This window comes from Citrus sinensis, chromosome 6 (assembly GCF_022201045.2).
Source record: "Citrus sinensis cultivar Valencia sweet orange chromosome 6, DVS_A1.0, whole genome shotgun sequence".
In the NCBI taxonomy this organism is placed as follows: Eukaryota; Viridiplantae; Streptophyta; class Magnoliopsida; order Sapindales; family Rutaceae; genus Citrus; species Citrus sinensis.
In genome coordinates, this window is record NC_068561.1 from 15,026,960 (window position 1) to 15,042,083 (window position 15,124).

Consider the following 15,124-nt stretch of genomic DNA (forward strand, 5'->3'; position numbering starts at 1 on the left):
TGTATTCGATTATTATTCGGTTCTTTTTATAAAATAACCGAATTTAATCGGTTTTGTTCAATCTTGATCCAAACCGAACTGTGCCCACCCCTAATTGACATTCATATTCTATGACTTGAGGGTATCTTTCTTTGAATAGAGGTGATGAATGCTCTTCCTCCTATTATAAGAATTACATTAATTGTTTTACATATTGTTATAGTTAGTAGTCTTTAAAAATGGATAGATTTCTTATTTTCATGACAAAATTATGCATTCCTAAGGCTACGACGACAATTAGTAAACTTATTGTTTAATTTATATGTTAAAAGATTTAAGATTTTATGCATTTATTAACTGTTCTAAGGTAAAGGATGAATTATTTTTCAGATAAATGCGAGGGGTGCATCTGCAAGGGTTCTTTCTTTTTTCTTTTCTTTTTTTTTTTTAACCATAATTTGCCTTGGTGCTTGGCAAATAATTAGTATGACATCTCCTTTCAAGTTTGATACATCTCTTTCTATCAACTTATTGGAAAATATCTCCTCATCTCCCCTCATTTATATTATGCCAATTGAAGATCTCATATTTTCAAACTATCACTTCCAAATCTCAATATCACTTGAGCATTCTTGAACCATTCAACACTCAAGTGTGGAAATACCCAAATATATGCAAAAATAGAGTCACATTCTTTGGCCCCCCAAAATTCTAGTGTAAGTGTGTGGTGTGACTTTGTTTCATTAAATTAATTTTTTAATTTTACAAGCAACTCGATCGGTTTTCACCTGATCTGATCATGATCCGATTGGGTTAGTAAAAATGTGTCTGATCGGGTTTTATTAACAATTTGATCCGATTTGAACCCAATATTTTTTAGATTGGATCAGATAGTTTGTGTTGTTCTACTAAGGCCTATGAATACAATGTAAGGAAACTTTTGTCTTTTAGTCAATTATAAGGATTTATGGAAAAAAGAAAATATAAAATTATCAAGGAAAATTTTAAAAATTTACTAAAAGACAAGTATTTTTTTCATGGTTTTGCCTTGCTTATGTTCCTTTATCATTTTCCATAAATACATGGTCATGTCTCCAATTGTCCCTTGAAGCACCCGAAAAGGCGTAAAGTTAATAAAATGCTCACGTTATTTATTTATTTATTTATTTTTAAAAATTATCGACCACTTCTCTTCATCTTTAGCCAAATATTCTTTAATCAGATAAATTTTCTACTTTAATTATTCTGGCCTGCTGGCTTCCCCCACTCCAACAAGAATGACTTTCTAAATGAAAATTGTAGCAGAACATAGAATCAAGAGTGACTGGCATCATGCAGGTGCTGTAGTAAGTACATAGACCCAATTCAATCTATCTTGATAATCTAAAATGAAAGTCGAGCTGAAGCCTACCTTCGTGCTTAGATATACCACGAGCGAGGACTGAGAGACCAACTAACTTAAGTAGCAAAAGACTTTGAGAAAATAACTTTTTATGCAAAAAACAGTATGCAAAAATGGAACAAAAACATCAGAATTGAGGTTATAGAAGATGACCTTGCAATTGCATCTCCATGATCTACCAACAACAAAAACATAATACAAAGTCTTCCTCAATGAAACATATATTCCTGTTTTGGTATCATTGCCTTCAATTGGTGAAAGTATAGCAACAAGTGTTGCGGCAACCATGGTGAATAATTCCCCAGTTGTGTACCTTATTTCTCTTATTAAACCCACAACGAAAAATTCGATGGAAAATCCTCATTACTTCAAAAAAAAAAAATCATCAAGAACTAATCATCAACACCCAATAAGTCTCAAATTTAACTCCAATTCCATAATTTAGAATAGAAGAAAAAGAAAGGAAAGAAAATAGTAGAAATTGATTGACTAATGTATATCAATAAATATTTGTAGTATAAAAATATTACTATACTAGATAACACCGTAAATATATATCTATTTAAACTTTTAAGTATATATAGCACTTTTAAGGATGTAAGTGTAATTTAAAATTTTTTGCGTTTGTAAAAACAAACATATTATTTAGACATATGTACTCATACTTCAATAATATTCAGTCCCATTTTAATTTTAAATAAAAAAATAAAGGCTATCTAAATCTCCTACATTTAGAAAAGAAAATCTCTCATGATCATTAACTATTGATGACTTTACATATGGTAGATAGTAGCTTATTGTCGCGGGCTGCTCGAGCATAATCAACCCGTAACATTACGCATGATTATATACTTTAACTAGCCATAATGTCCCTACTAAAAGTGTAAATTAAGAACTTGTTGCAGAGGGGAAGAAAAAAATTTTCATTAATATTATAATGCCTTGACTACGTACGCGTTTTCTCTTAGTTGAACTTGCCTGTCATGTTTGATATATTATGTTCCATGTATATGTTGGTTAAAGTATGAGTCTAGATTTGAAGTTGTAAACAACCCATTTGATTAATCAGATAGCTAGACTCATTCTCTATTTGACCATATCATGCTAGTATCATCTATACCAATGGGGCAATATCAAGGTCTTTCTCCATCTATTTTAGAAATATATGTCTTGATTAAGCTGACGAACAATGAAATAAGAGTTAGAGTGATTTAGTTAAAATGATATTTACAAAATAGTTGTTAATTATAAATCACATATAGATAAAGCCTTTGAATTGATGAGAGTATTTTCTAGTTTAAACTAATAAAATGCTTTAATTTTTTAATGGATATTTGGATGATAAGGAAGGAGAGGTTTCAATTCCTTAGATTAGATAGCAGGTCCTTGAAAATAGAGATCAATGCATTGAAAACCATGTAATTGACGGCCAATTAATACATATAAAATCTCATCAAATAGCCATTAACATAATTTCTTTCTCGAATTAATTTTACCGGCTTGAGAATTAAAACAAGCAAATAAAAAAAATTTTGAGGGGAATATTTCAGAATTATTTTAGGAGATTACAATGCCAGCATTCAAAATAAGGATTTTCAGGTGAAAATGAACAGCTTACCTATACCATCCAAAAGCAAATTAAACTTTTAGAATCACATTCCGGTGAGTTTGTTGCTGAAAATCAGAAATATTTTCTCATACTCCAAAAACAGCATTGGTGAATACTCCCAGAGCTATATTCCCCACAATCTTAAACATTCTCCTGCGAAAACGACCCCCACCGCCGCCAGCCTGCTGCTCATTGCCCTGCTGTTGCTGGTGAGACATCACGCTATTGTACGGACCAAAACCATACGGCACCCCGTAGGCATAGTTATAAGCACCCAAAGGTGGTGCCTGGTACGGATAAGCATAATTATGAACACCATTACTAAAGGATGGAACCCCATAATTATAATTAGCGTAATGAGCACCAAAAGCAGGCGGCGCCGCCGGTTGCCGAACAGATCGTGATCGAGTCGTTGACGACGAGGACGTTGACCTCGACGCATGATCACACGGTGTTAAGAGACACTCGAGATGAATATCAACTCCGCAAATCCCGCACCTGTATCTCCAGGAAGTGCACTCATTTCTACAGACCATACACCAAGCAGAGGAAAATGGCTGCAGCGTCAAGGGGTGCGCCGCGTCCAGTACGTGCCGCACTTGCGGAGGCAACTGGGTGCACACAGGGTGCACGTCAAACTCACACAGCTTGCATCGATAGAAAAGGCCTTCGATGGAGTCGCCGCACACATCACAGCTGCGCGCGTTCTGGCGAGTGGCCTGAGGGATGCGATTGACGAGGTTCAATTGGTGCTGTGGATGCATGAATGAGGAAAGCGTCATGGGACAGATGCCGCAGTATTCATGCAGATCAAAGTCGCAGCCATGGCATCGGAATCTCTTGCTGCTTCCAGGAGTCTTGCATCCACCACAGAGGTACTCGTTATCGTCATTTATTTCGAGTAATTTATGATTTGGATGTGTGAAATGATGTATGGTTTTCTGGCCGTGCAATGGAGCCATTTCTTTTTCTTTTAGTTTGATGCTGAATCTGGCAAAGGGAAACAGGGCTGATGAAGAAACCCTGCACAAACGCTTGACTTATTTGTTTGGTGAAGTCAATCACTTTTAAAATTTTGTAGCAGTGCAACTTGAGGGTTTTTATTATTAAGTTGACTAATAGAAATAATATATATTTTTTTTTTAACATTACGATCTATATATTAGAATAAGAACTCTGAACTAAAACTGTAAGCTTTTAGTACACCTAAAAGGCTAGTTTGAAGATGAAGGAAATTCTTAAAAGAAAGTAAATAGGCCTTACCTTTTTCAAATTATGCAGCAGAATAAACAAGTGTTGGATCACGTTACTAGTCGGAAAGAAATCACGAGCAGAAATCTTCGTCAAGTCATAGTATATATGTCTTTTACGGATTGTTCAAAGAGCTTGTTTTAATCTTGATGAAGAAGAGAATAAGATGAATCTTCTCTGTATTTTGTTCACCCACACACACACTGTTTTTCGAATGAAAATGGGGAAAACTTGTACATTCAAAACAATGGTTTTGGTAGCATATATAAGCAGCGGTTGGGAAGTTGAACACAAATCAACTTCCCTCTCCCAAACGCATATGGTAACCAACAAGTGGTTACCATTTGTGGGTCGGCCCATTTTGGGCGCCCACGCATCCAACATCTCCTACTCGCACATGATGGGACGACATTGAAACAGCAGAGCAGTGAACAAAGAAACAATGAACAACCAGATATCTCCAATCATACATGCAAATATACCGTATGACCATGAAAATATCCAAAAATTCATTTGGGGAGCCAAAAACATATCTCAATTGCTAACCCAGGCAAAAGATGTCTCAAATGCAATCATATGCAAGAGAACTCAACATATGTTCATTGTATCACATATTTAATTTACTTTGATACTCAAGCATATTAAATCCCCTCGGTATGCCAAAATTGCGCAATCTCTTTATGTATTCACAATTGTAATATCACAAATATATTAAACAATTGGTCGACCGGTGAATCGCATAAAAGGAAAAATTAAATCTAGAATAGTCGCTTTCCTAGTCATGTTTCATAGACCAAATCATGTCGAGGTCATAAATAACATGCTAAAGTAGCAGACACCAGTCTGAAATCTCAGAAACATAATTGATAGTCATAGGGATACAAGAATTGACTTATAGAAAGTCATATGGAACTTACACAATGAGGAAGAAGGAAGATTCTCTCATTTTCTATTTTGGTCACCAAGCACGCACGGTATGATACACGCATTACGGTGAATCTTCAATTTCAGGTTGTATATCTCATTAATCCAATTCGCTGTACAGATCTTAGTCCAATCGCTCTTCTACAGCGCATGACCTAAGTTTTTAAATTGAACGCTCTCTTTTAACGTCAAAATAAGATCTTACTTCTAGCTTCAATCAGGTCTCTATGATAGTGGGGTACATCATAGTTCGTCAACGAGAAAATATCATATGTGACCTCATTTTGACTCTAGTCCAGGCAACAACATTTGTAGAATATTTCTTCGTTCTTTGGCTCTTAGACAAAACACATTTTCTTATTATTCTACTTGTCTTATCTCAGCTTATTCCTAGAGCAACTGAGGTGACCGCTCATGTAAGAAAGTCGATCATTGACTTGACGACATACTCTCATATGTGTGTAATTATGCATTTCTCAAACTAAATTGAAATAAGAGAACTTAAAACATCATTGTATTTCAAAATAATTCATGTAATAAAAGTGTTTACAAATTAAAATAATCTTTATAATGCAAGATTACAATCTACGTAGCCCCAATGATCTAGTATGAGAGGCAAATACATCCCTCGTTACAACTTTTGTAAGTGGATCAGCTATCATGCTATGTGTGTGTATATATATGTGTATATATATTGTATGGTTACTTCATTCTTTGCCAAAATGTCTCTTATAAAATTGTATTTAGTCTCAATGTGTTTCGACTTGCTGAGGTATTTGGCGTCCTTAGAGAAAGAGATAACAACTTGACTATCATAATAGACAGTCATTGGACTAGTAGCGCTAATATTAATCTTTAAGTCCTCCACAAATCTCTTAAGCCACACAGCTTCTTGTATTGCTGTAGAACATATAATATATTCGACTTCTATCGTCGATAAAGCTGTGCATGTTTGTTTCTTGCTACTCCATGTAATTGCTCATCTGTTTAGCAAGAATACATATCCTGAGGTCGATTTGTGCTCATCCAGATCGCCACCCCAGTCGGCATCTGAATATCCAACAATTCGCAAACCACTTCCTTGATAGTATAAAGAATAATCTACAGTGCCTTTGAGACATGCCAAAATCCTCTTAATTGCACTCCAATGCTTCTGTCCAGGATTCGACTAGTATCTACTCACTAATCTTACAGAATAACTGATATCAGGCCTTGTACACATCATGACATATATAAGACTTCCAATGGCATCTGCATAAGGAACTCTAACCATTCTTTCATTTTCATAAGGAGTCTTGGGACACATATCGAAACTAAAAGATTGTATTTTAACTACTGGAGTATCCATTGGCTTACAAGTAGCCATATTGAATCTTTTAAGAATCTTCTTAACATAAAGTTCTTGTGACAGTGCCAGAAGTTTCCTTGAATGATCCCTGAAAATTTTGACTCATAAGATATAAGCTGCTTTGCCTATATCTTTCATGTCAAAATTTGATTATAACAAATCTTTAATAGTTTTGACAAACTCTTTATTGTTGCAGCTAACAATATATCGTCCTCATACAAAGACAATATCGAAAAATCGTCTTTAGACCTTTTAACGCACACACAATGGTCTTCCTCAACCATCCTAAAGCCATAAGAAACTACGGTTTGATGGAATTTAATGTTCCATTGTCTACATGATTGTTTAAGGCCATAGATAGAAATTTTGGGCTTGCATACTTTGCGCTCTTGGCCTTTAACAACAAAATCTTGTGGTTGTTCCATATAAATTTTTTCCTCTAGTTTTTCATTGAGAAATACAGTTTTTACATCTATTTGATGTAACTCAAGGTATAGATGTGCAACGATAGCCAAGATTAATCGTATAGAAGCAAACTTTACTATAGGAGAAAAAGTCTCTTCATAGTCTACACCCTTCTGTTGGGTATAGCCTTTAGCGATTAATTTTACTTTATATCTCTCGATTGTCCCATCCGCCTTACGCTTTATCCGGAGAACCTATTTATTTCCAATAACTTTACGATTAAGCGGAAGATCAACCAAGTCCCAGACCTGATTGACATTCATAAACTCCATCTCTTTCTTCATTGTTTTTATTCACAAATTCTTAGTAGGCGATATGAGAGCATTATTATAAGTATTTTGTTCATCACCATCGCATAAAGCAATCATAATAGCTTTTCCCTCAATCTCAAAATGACGACGAGGAATTGGCCTACCATTACTCTTTCAAGTTGATTCCCTAGCTGGAATCAAAGTGTCTGGTGTTTCACTCACTCATAGTGACAATCCCTAAAGGATTCGTACTAACACCAACACCATCATTAAAAGTGATAATCTCATTTGGATCCTATAATTTATAGAATTGAAAATTCTTATCAACTTCTCCAATGCTAGGAAATTCATTTTCTAGAAAACTGACATCTAATTATTTCAGTTCAGACGTAGTTTCACTTGCTTGTTCACCAATGAACACATATCCTTCAGAGTGTTCCGAGTATCTAATAAAGATACACTTTTTACCCTTAGCTCTTAACTTCCAAACTTATGAGTATGGTTATGAATATAAGCTGCAGACTCTCATGGCTGCAGATGGGATAGTTTAGGTTTATATCCGTCCATAACTCATATAGGGTGGAACTAACTAATTTTGAAGGAACTCGGTTAAGTACATAGGTAGCAGTTAACAAAACATCTCCTGAATAGAATATTGAAAGATTTGCTTGCGCCATCATTGACCTAATAATTTCCAATAAAGTTCTATTCCTTATATCTGCTACACCATTTTGTTGCGGAGTTTCAGGAATTGTCAGCTGGCTTTTTATCCCTTTCCCATTACAGAGTTCCTTGAACTATTCCGAAAGGTATTCACATCCTCGGTCAGTTCTTAAAGCTTTAACATTGTTGTCTAGTTGATTCTTTACCATGTTCAAATATAATCTAAAGCAATTCAATGCTTCTAATTTATGAAAAATCAAGTAGATATGACCGAAACGTGAATAATCATCAATAAATGTAATAAAATATGAGGCTCCATATTTAGTCTTTACATTCATTGGACCATATATGTCGGAGTGGATTAACTACAATAGTTTTTTGACTCTAATTCCTTACTAAATAGTTTTTTAGTTGTTTTTCCAACTAGACAATTTTCACATATGGACAATTCAATCTTGGTGAGTGGGACCAACATGCCTTTTCTCTCAAGTCTATACATTATTTCTTGCCCTATATGACCTAATCTAGCATGTCAAGTGATGGCATCTATTTCATTATTACTAGAAGAAGTAACATAAGAAAAAAAACTAGTATCATTACTTGAACCATCAAGTATTGTATCTAATACAATGAAACCATTAATTAAATGTCCAGTTCCAATGAGGACTGAATTTAAGAAGATCTCTAAAGAAACACTATGAAAAGTTAAGTGATATCCTAATTCAAGAAGAATATGGACAGAAATTAAGTTTCGTCGAATCTCCCGTGCATACAGGACATTGTGTAACAAAAGAATACGTCAACCACGCAAGTCAATTTACAGGTGCCTATTCCTTTTGCCCCAACTCTAGAGTTGATGCCCACGTATATCCATCTACTTCCTTGATTGATTCGACGATATTCCATAAATGCATCTCGATTATGAGCTATATGGTCTATTGCTCCTGAGTCTATAGTCCGCACATGATGAGATTCGGTTAGGAGTATAGAACTCATAACTAAAGTATAATTTAACAAAGTGTAGTTGGGTCTCACCTTTTTCGGCTTAGTGCACTCATGAGTAAAGTGACCCCCAGCTTGCTACAATTGTAGCATCTCACCTTGGATTTGTCTTTTTTCTTGCCAGCACCCTTACCCCTTAAGCGCTTTTTAGCATTTTTCTTCTTCTGATCAGGATTAGATCCCTTACCCTTTTGGTTATATTTACGGCCCTTCTTAAGCTTGAAGTCCGAAGCTTTGCACTATCTTGACTTGGCCATAAAAATATTATCAGAAAGCTTAGCTGCCTCAAGGCGTTCTACTTCCATCTCGAGGTGATGCTTAATATTTTTAAAAGTTCTGATATTCTCATTATGAGTCATATTCATCTTCATGTGTTCCAAAGTATCGGGTAGGATTTTATCACTGCCTGAATTTATTGTTCATCAGTCAGAACATGTTCAACAGACTGAAGCTCACGAACCATGTTTGACATCTCCTTCAGATGCTGCCTCATAGTATGGTTCGGGCACTTTCGATAAGAGTCGAATTTTATCATAATTCTCCTGAGTTTAGTGGTCGAGGTACCACCAAACTTGTCTTTCAGAGCGAGCCACATCTCTTGAGTAGTCTCATACTTCTCATACTCGCACATGAAGTGATCTTGCATGTTGCTCAACAACGTTATGCGAGCATTGCTATTCTTCTTTTTCCAGGCCTGATAGGCCTCAAGATCCCTCCTGTGTTGAGCAGTATTGCCTTGCTCAAGCTCAGTTAAGGTGTTGTTAAGAGCTTTTAGAATCTCTTGCTCTTCAAGGATGTATTGAATTTTGCGGTGCCAAATATCGTAATTGTCACCATTCAGTTTCTCACCCTTGTTCAGCTCAGCTACAATATTTTTAGATGCAGAGGTCATTTCAACTATAATTCAACATAGAGATAATTCAAAATACAATCACTCACGGCATAAATAATAATTACACACAAACAATTAATTTTGCCGCAAACATAAAAAAATGACGAACTAATATCGGGAATAGAATCAAAAGGTTGTCGAGGCCTCCAATCACCATCCAATTCCCTTTATTATATTCATCATTAATTTTATTTTAATGCGCAAAATTATCAGTTCTAATTATGAATTTATCAAATTCAATTTAATTAGAACTCCCACTCAACGGAACAATTCATGAGATATGACAAAGAGTATGTAAAGTCGAGCAACAATTAATGTAGAATATTATTAAAGAAGTCATAGCAACATATAGTTCAACCAACAAAATAAAACCAATTTAAAAAAAATAATAATCAACAAACAAATGAAATAACCTAACATGGTCAAACTAATACATAGAATCTTCTATATGTTCTTAAAATATCTCCAAATAAAAATAATTGTTCCCTCTTGATGGTCCTGTTTATGGTTTTCTCATACCATAACTTCTGCCCTCTACCAAGACGACTAGCTTGTCTCCCATTTCGAAGGTTCGTGTGAATGTTAAGCACTGATGTTCGTCTCATCTTTGAAACAAGTCGACGCTCCTCCATCAACTCAATTTCACACCTCAGCATATAATATATGTGTGAGGGTTTCTCAATCTCATTAAACATGCGAACCTTAAAGACAAGCGTATTGTCATCATCAGGTAATGATTGAATGAGTAGCCATTGATAATAACCCCAGTTCATATACACAGTAGACTTATTTGCGTACATTAAATGATTAAAAGCCTCATATAAATCCTATATGTTCATGCATATAGAACGATCAGGGTCCATCTTATAATTCTCCATTTTCTCGTTAAGTTCTACAAAAGATAGGCTATTATTAATCTCAATTAGATCATTAGGTGAAACCTAAGCTTTAATTGTCATTAAACCCTCTTCCTCAGTCCACAATTTACTAACGGGAGGCATCTACGACAAAAAAATATAAAAATCAAATTAGTGATTGTTAACAAACAACTAAATACGAGATTATATTTTAGCCAATTCCCACAATATAATATTTTAAACTCCCATTAGAGTGAAATATTTATTAACATATAATACTCATCCATGAAACTACATATGTTAGATCCAAAATTTTATTTCAAAAATCAAGAAATGATTAAAAATAAATATTTTATATTAAAATAAAATAGAAAACTAAATTTCGGATCAAACAATGAAAACGACGCCCAAATCAGAGTCCTGAATAGCAAAATATGTAAAAATTTACAAATCTGGATATATACCCTACTCGCGCTACAGTGCTCACAGTATCACTACAGTGCAAAATATTGTTCTACAGTGTGCTACAGTGTACAATTGTACAATGCGCTTTCAACACACAACCGGCACAACGGACCCACGCACGGCCTTATGCCGCTCCAGTAACGTTGGGTCCGGCACCATCAGACTCCATTTTTCATTATGAATTCAATAGTGCGTCCGGGTTTTCAAACGGAGGTTGGAATAGGTTGGAATCGTTTAAAAACTAACCTTAGCACTGTTCACCATCTTCTCCAAAATAGGGTTTTTAACCATTTCCAAACCCTAATCTGACCAGAATCGTATTTTGGCCATAACTTTCTTGTCTTATGTTTGTTTTTAACAAATCACATACTATTGGAAAGCGCTCGAAAATATCTTTCCAATGATATATAACACATATTGTCAGGTATCCTAGATGAAAAGATATGAGCCATTGAAGTTTTGGGTTTCATATATATTTAAGGTTCATGCAATCTAAACCCTAGGCCGGTTTTAATAATATCAATTCCATAATTTATCCATTCATATTAAACATTCCAGAACACTTAAAATAAAAAAAAAAAAATCATGTTGTTCATGAATTAATTCCAACCAATGCACGAATCAAACACAATTCAAGCTCTAATATCAATGAAGGAAATTCTTAAAAGAAAGTCAATAGGCCTTACCTTTTTTGAATTATGCAGCTGTAACGACCTACCCCGAGCTCCATAGGGCGAATCTTACTGTGGCTCAAATATATATTCTAAAAAAATAATAATAAAAATCCTTTTACAATCCATAAAAATTTAAGTCTCAAAATACAAATATATTATACAAACTGCAATGGAAGAATTTAAAATTTATGCCAAACCATCTATTTCCTCCATTCAAGTCCTTCTCGCCGCTCATCATGAATCAATCATGATTTACGGAAACTGAATTACAATAAACTATAATGGATATGAAACTCAGTAAGCAAACCAGTTTTTCATATACCAAAATACATACATACATACATACATATAATGCAATTGGACGACGTGCCATGGTATTTGAAAACATTATAAAACAATTCATTGAAATCTCATTATGTCATTTTTAAACTTTCATATTCTCTTTCAAACCACTTACTTGAGCTACCTTCATTCAATTGCCGCTTAGTAGGGCACTCCATTTACTTTCATAACTTTCATACACTTTGGGTTTCTTGCCAACACGTCCCTCGCCCACTTATCTCATAACAATAATATAACATCCAGAGTATCCTCCACTAAGCCAGTAACGAATTCAAGCATCCAAGCTAAAACTGTAAAACAATCTTTCTTTCTTCAAATTCCGTTTGGCTAAAATCAACTTTCTCATTTTACAGAAAACATAATACATTTTCATGCTCATGCCAATGAATCATTCACACATACATATGCCCATGCCCATAAACACATATAACAACACATCATGTCAACACATCACAAAAACACATGAGCAGAATATATAAATCAATATTTGTATATATCAAAATAAGCTTTTCAAACATATCAAACATATATACTGTTTATTGTGATTCGTTTAGAAATCTAGTTTACTTACCTCTTGACATTCTCAAGTAATAAATGCGTATCGGTATCATCGACCTAAAATAAATAAAAATACTCTCATAAGATAAAATTAAATCATAATCATAAACTCCAATATTTTCAAATTCCTCAATATAACCACATTCCATACTTAACCTCAAATAATCTCAGTTTAAATCATAAATCACCAAAATACTCATAATTTCTAAAATTACAAAATTACCCTCAAAATCAATAAAATTACCAAAATGCCCTTGAATTTAAAATTACCAAAATACCCTCAAAATCTTAATTTACCAAATTAACCTCAAAATCATAAATTACCAACTTATCCTCAATTTCAACAATTAATAAAATAGCCCCAAAATCTGAAATTACAAAATTACCCTCAAAGTGTGAAATTACCGAAATGCCCTTACCGGTCAACGGTCATCGAAATTTCAACCGATGGTGACAGAAAGCTCAAAACTGAAAGTTCTGGCCAATCTGAGTCCAATGGTTGCGGTGGTGACCTCCCACGCATGACGACGACATCGGAATCTAGCTAAAAAATCGTGAATACTCAAGTGGCCGATCAGCGTCAAAACGGCGTCCTTGACAGCAGTGGATGGTCAAAAATGGTAGAGGGGTTGGTGAGGAACAAAATCCAAACGGCAGCATCACTGAAAACCGATGAAATAGAGAGGATTCGAGGCGGCGATTCCAGAAATTCAAGGCTTCGATCAACGACTTTCCAGACGTTTTCTGGTGGCAAGGATGCATAAAGATGACCAGCGGCTCAAGAGCATTCGATCGGTACCAAGCTTGACTGAAACATTTACCGAAAATAGGAGATCCGGCCAGGTCATGCTCGCAAGTCGGGTTGACCCAGTTCGGTTTCTCTTCTCTCTCTCTCTCTCAATTTATAAGGATGCTCAACAGGGGGTGAAATCGGGTGTGGGGTGCTACAACAACAAAATAAACAAGTGTTGGATCACGTCAGTAGTCGAAAAGAAATCATGAGCGAAAATCTTCCTCAAGTCTCAGTATATATGCATTTTATGGATTGTTCAAAGACCTTATTTTAATCTTAATGAAGAAGAAAATAAGATGAATCTTCTCTGTATTTTGTTCACCCACACACACTAGTTTTTGAATGAAAATGAAAAAAACCCGTACATTCAAAACAACGATTTTGGTGGCATATATAACCAGCGGTTGGGAGCAGTTGGGAAGTTGAACACAGATAAACTTCCCTCTCCCAAACGCATATGGTAACCAACAAGTGGTTATCATGTGTGGGTCGGATCGGGTTGCTCCATCTTGAGTGCCCACCTGTCCGTCAAAAGAGATATCTACTCAAATGTGCTTGTAAGATCGGAAATGTTTTTGAGTTTTCATGCTCAAATTTGGGAGCTCAATTTTGTTAGAACAAGAAGCCCACATAAGTCAGACTGGGATACCGAATCTCTCAACCTAAACTCTATTATATGGTTAGAAAATTAATATAATCTGATCATTTAACAATACTCATATTCTGGGATACGGTACTTCAAACATGCCATGGTTAAGGCACCACGACTAAGTCAGCATCTTAATGGCATTTTTCTCTTTTACAAAAAAATTGGAGAAGACTTTTGCATCTGGCTGTTTGTTTGTTGCTGGTAGGCACCAACGTTGACAATATGCCAAATTGGCCAAAAACATATGTACATTTTATTTCCAGGAACAGTAGTGATGAGTGTACAAAAATTTGTGTCTTCTATAAATTTTGTGTTAATTTTTGTACTCTTTTGGGTACAAACATCGTTATTTTTCTCGAAATAACCAATGAATCAATTTCAAAGGTACATTTATGGCTAAGATGTTGTTAGTAGATTGTAGGATTTTAATTATTTTAGAATCTTTTGATATTTTTTATTTTAATTATCATGGATGTATTTAGTTTTTTATTTTCAGTATAATTATAATTTCATTTCTCTTAATTTAGAAAAGTAAATTTACCCTATTTATAAATAGGAATATTTTGTTCTTATTATCATAAGCTTTTGAACAAACCCCTTGTCCTATTTTCTGCATGTTTAATTTGATTTTATTACTGCCTTTATTGATGGCATTATAAAGTTAACATTTTTTTTTTAATTTTTTGGCAGCGAGTGTAGTGACTGAGTTAGGGAGACTACTTATGTATAAGGCTTGGATGGATTGGCTGGTAGATTGTTACAATTAAATGTAATTACTTAAGCCCTATTTGATAGGGGTGGGCAAAATCGGATTCGGGTCGGGTTCGGGTCAATCCGATCGGGTTTCGGGTTATTCGGATTGTGCAAACATTGATCCGAATACAACCCGAACTTACAACCCGACCCGATCCGATCTGATATATATTCGGATCGGTTCGGATCGGGTTAAAAATCGGATTGAATTCGGGTTGAATCGGTTCGGATTAAAAATGGATCATAT

The 15,124-nt window shown here is 34.8% G+C and overlaps 2 protein-coding genes across 2 annotated transcripts; both read right to left on the reverse strand.

The window, feature by feature from the left end:
• Positions 1–3,076: 3,076 nt before the first annotated feature.
• On the reverse strand, positions 3,077–3,952 carry LOC102620333 (uncharacterized). The gene has a single exon (XM_006493525.4). The coding sequence runs from the start codon at positions 3,950–3,952 to the stop codon at positions 3,077–3,079; it is 876 nt and encodes a 291-aa protein (XP_006493588.1).
• Positions 3,953–9,306: 5,354 nt separating this feature from the next.
• On the reverse strand, positions 9,307–9,786 carry LOC107174654 (uncharacterized). The gene has a single exon (XM_015525718.1). It carries the CDS (start codon positions 9,784–9,786, stop codon positions 9,307–9,309), a length of 480 nt encoding a protein of 159 aa, XP_015381204.1.
• Positions 9,787–15,124: the final 5,338 nt, after the last annotated feature.